This window comes from Nyctereutes procyonoides, unplaced genomic scaffold (assembly GCF_905146905.1).
Source record: "Nyctereutes procyonoides isolate TBG_1078 unplaced genomic scaffold, NYPRO_anot_genome, whole genome shotgun sequence".
Classification (NCBI taxonomy): domain Eukaryota; kingdom Metazoa; phylum Chordata; class Mammalia; order Carnivora; family Canidae; genus Nyctereutes; species Nyctereutes procyonoides.
In genome coordinates, this window is record NW_026575020.1 from 7020550 (window position 1) to 7023207 (window position 2658).

At 52.1% G+C, this 2658-nt stretch overlaps 1 protein-coding gene across 2 annotated transcripts; it reads left to right on the top strand.

The window, feature by feature from the left end:
* ATP5MC1 (ATP synthase membrane subunit c locus 1) lies at positions 1-2658 on the top strand. 2 transcript variants are annotated; one of them, XM_055327044.1, is made up of 5 exons: positions 1-19; positions 586-633; positions 1354-1431; positions 1922-2100; positions 2441-2658. In XM_055327044.1, the coding sequence occupies exons 2-5, from the start codon at positions 595-597 to the stop codon at positions 2553-2555; spliced, it is 411 nt and encodes a 136-aa protein (XP_055183019.1). In that variant the 5' UTR covers positions 1-19; positions 586-594; the 3' UTR covers positions 2556-2658. The 2 variants fall into 2 exon arrangements, with proteins under 2 accessions (XP_055183019.1, XP_055183010.1); XM_055327035.1 differs by having other exon boundaries at positions 13-89.

Below are 2658 nucleotides of genomic sequence, written 5' to 3' on the forward strand. Positions count from 1 at the left end.
CTAGAGCTAAAGCCGGGAGGTGAGTCAGTCACCTTGAGCCGGGCAAGCGCCGTGGTCGGATTAGGGGCCGCGGGGCTGTGGGAGTGCAGGTGACTTGGGGTCGGAAGCCAGCGATCGGCAGGGGTGTGGGCTGGGCCGTGTGGGGGGCATTTGCCCCCAGGGCCGGGAGAAGCGCTAGGTGCCTATATCCTTAACAATTATTGTTAATACCAACGGTAATGAGCGATTAGCTGTCCCCACCGAGGCGGGCCGAGGACGGCTGTGTAAAATGGGCAGCACTCTGCCCGGCACCGACCCAGTATCTGCCTCCTAAAGCCTTCCCGGGAGACCATTCTCTTTAGCAACATTTCCTTCCTGGGGTTTGGGCCTCCTTCCTCTGCTGGAGATCTACGTGACCTTCCTTTGCAGACCCCTTTCGCGCTGTTCCTCTGACCTCTAATGCCCTCCTCAGCTGGGGCACGGTGCAAGGAAGAACGTGGTCCCGGGAGGGCGGGCGGGGTGAAGGGGACGCCCGAAGGTCGCCACTCTAAGCAAACGACTAGGCTGTGGATGAATCTTTTTTTTTTTTTTTCTTTCCCTCTGCAGACTGAGAAAATGCAGACCACCGGGGCATTACTCATTCCTCCGGCTCTGGTAAGCTGCGGCTCCGGGGTGATCTGTAGTGCCAGGTGTGGGACCTGTCGATGTTTAATGAATGAACTGAGAGGAGCCTGGCATCCAGAGGATGTTGGCTCTTTGGGGAGGCTGTAGTGATGCAGCTAGCCCCCCCGGTTTATTTAGACCTGTAAACCAGCCTTTCTTGGCTTTGGAATGCGGTCAGATCTGGAGATGATCTTTACCCCCAGTCTGGCTTGGCGGTAGGTAGCAAGGCAGCCTACCTAAGCAGTCCTGCTCAACCTTGACTAGTTCAGCCATGTTTGGGAACCACTGCATCAGGTTGACATATTTCAAGGAAGCCAGGTTACAGGGGGATCTACTTAGATGGTTGTTGGAGGAACCTCACCAGACTTACTGGCCCAGTCCATTCAGGGTGTGTAACAGTGAGTACACTCCAACAAGATTTCCCCTTTCTGATTCTTTTGGTGATCTGGGTACAGACCCTTCCTGTACCTCGTTTCCTATTAGCGTGGGTTCTTGTTCCATTCGGGGATAGTGATAAGGGCTGTGCCCATAAAAATGAACTTTGGTACCTGGTTTTTAATGGGAAAGTTGCCACTGCTAACTACACCTGGGTCTTAGGACAGCTGTCTTCTGGGCAGGCCTAGCTGGTAGAAACAGGAATGCATTAATTGACCTTGAAATACTTTGAGCTTTTTTCTTGATACGGAGGAACATGTCTTTCTGATTTGACAGATCCGCTGCTGTACCAGGGATCTTATCAGGCCTTTGTCTGCCTCTTTCTTGAGTAGGCCAGAGATCCCATCTAAACAGGTAAAGGAATATGGGCCCTCTTCTAAATTTCCGCAGGGGCACCTGGTTGGCTCAATCGGTAGAGCATGCGACTCTTGATCACAGAGTTGTAGGTTGTACACTCCACATTGGGTGTAGACGGTACTTACAAATAAAATCTTAAAAATTAATTTCCCCAGCAAGGGATTCTTCAAGATAGTGGCCTGTAGGCCCAGGTGGGAGGACAGTTACAGAATCTGTAGTGCTTTAACAGTGCTAAGTACACCAAGGTGAGAGTTGTAGGTGAGAAGTTTGCAAAAGTGAAGTTTCCCTAACCTGTAAAATTTCCCTGGTCCTGTCCGAAAATAGGCCCTAAGACTAATTCCCAGCATGCTCTGCAGTCTGAGCATTTTATACCTTATACCTGTCTGGCAATTTGCCAAGTTTCAGCCTGGGTGGGTCACGTCAGGGGATGGAATTAGCCACCTGTCCTTATGCCTTACCACCTCTCCTTCCCTACTTGCCTCTCTAGCCATCCTACAGCAGCTCCCCACTCCAGGTGGCCCGACGGGAGTTCCAGACCAGTGTTGTCTCCCGGGACATTGACACAGCAGCCAAGTTTATTGGTGCTGGGGCTGCCACAGTTGGTGTGGCTGGTTCAGGGGCTGGTATTGGGACAGTGTTTGGCAGCTTGATCATTGGCTATGCCAGGTAAGTTTGGGGGGTGGCCTAGAGCATCCCCTACCACAAATTCCACCCCATCTGGGAGAAGCCTCAGCAGGAGCTCCCACTAGCTTAGAATTGACTTCATTAATCTTTTGTTTTCTCCAATGATCTCTGGATCAGAATTTAAATATTTCCAACCTGGCCCACTTCTCCCATGTTGGTACTCTGCTTACCTGTCCAAATCCCCAGGATATATGCAGGCTAGGCCCTCTCCCAGTTTCAGCATCCCCACCCCAGGCATTGACCTAACCTACCTGTGTCTTCCACCACCCGTGCCCTTACCCCTTCCATTCCCCTGCCTGGCATCGATCTCTGTCCCTGGCAGGAACCCATCTCTCAAGCAGCAGCTCTTCTCCTATGCCATTCTGGGCTTTGCCCTGTCTGAGGCCATGGGGCTCTTCTGTTTGATGGTCGCCTTCCTCATCCTCTTCGCCATGTGAGGCTCCGTGAGGGTCACCTACCCGTCCCTGCTGCTTCGACTTCAGGCCATGCCTGGTGCTGGAGTGTGTTAAGCTTTACCATTAAACACAACGTTTCTCTAAA

Coding starts and splice junctions, on each gene's coding strand:
- ATP5MC1 (XM_055327044.1), top strand. CDS start 595: ATGCAGACCACCGGGGCATTACTCATTCCTCCGGCTCTG. Junction 1,432..1,921: donor CAGAGATCCCATCTAAACAG/GTAAAGGAATAT, acceptor TTGCCTCTCTAG/CCATCCTACAGCAGCTCCCC. Junction 2,101..2,440: donor TTGATCATTGGCTATGCCAG/GTAAGTTTGGGG, acceptor TGTCCCTGGCAG/GAACCCATCTCTCAAGCAGC.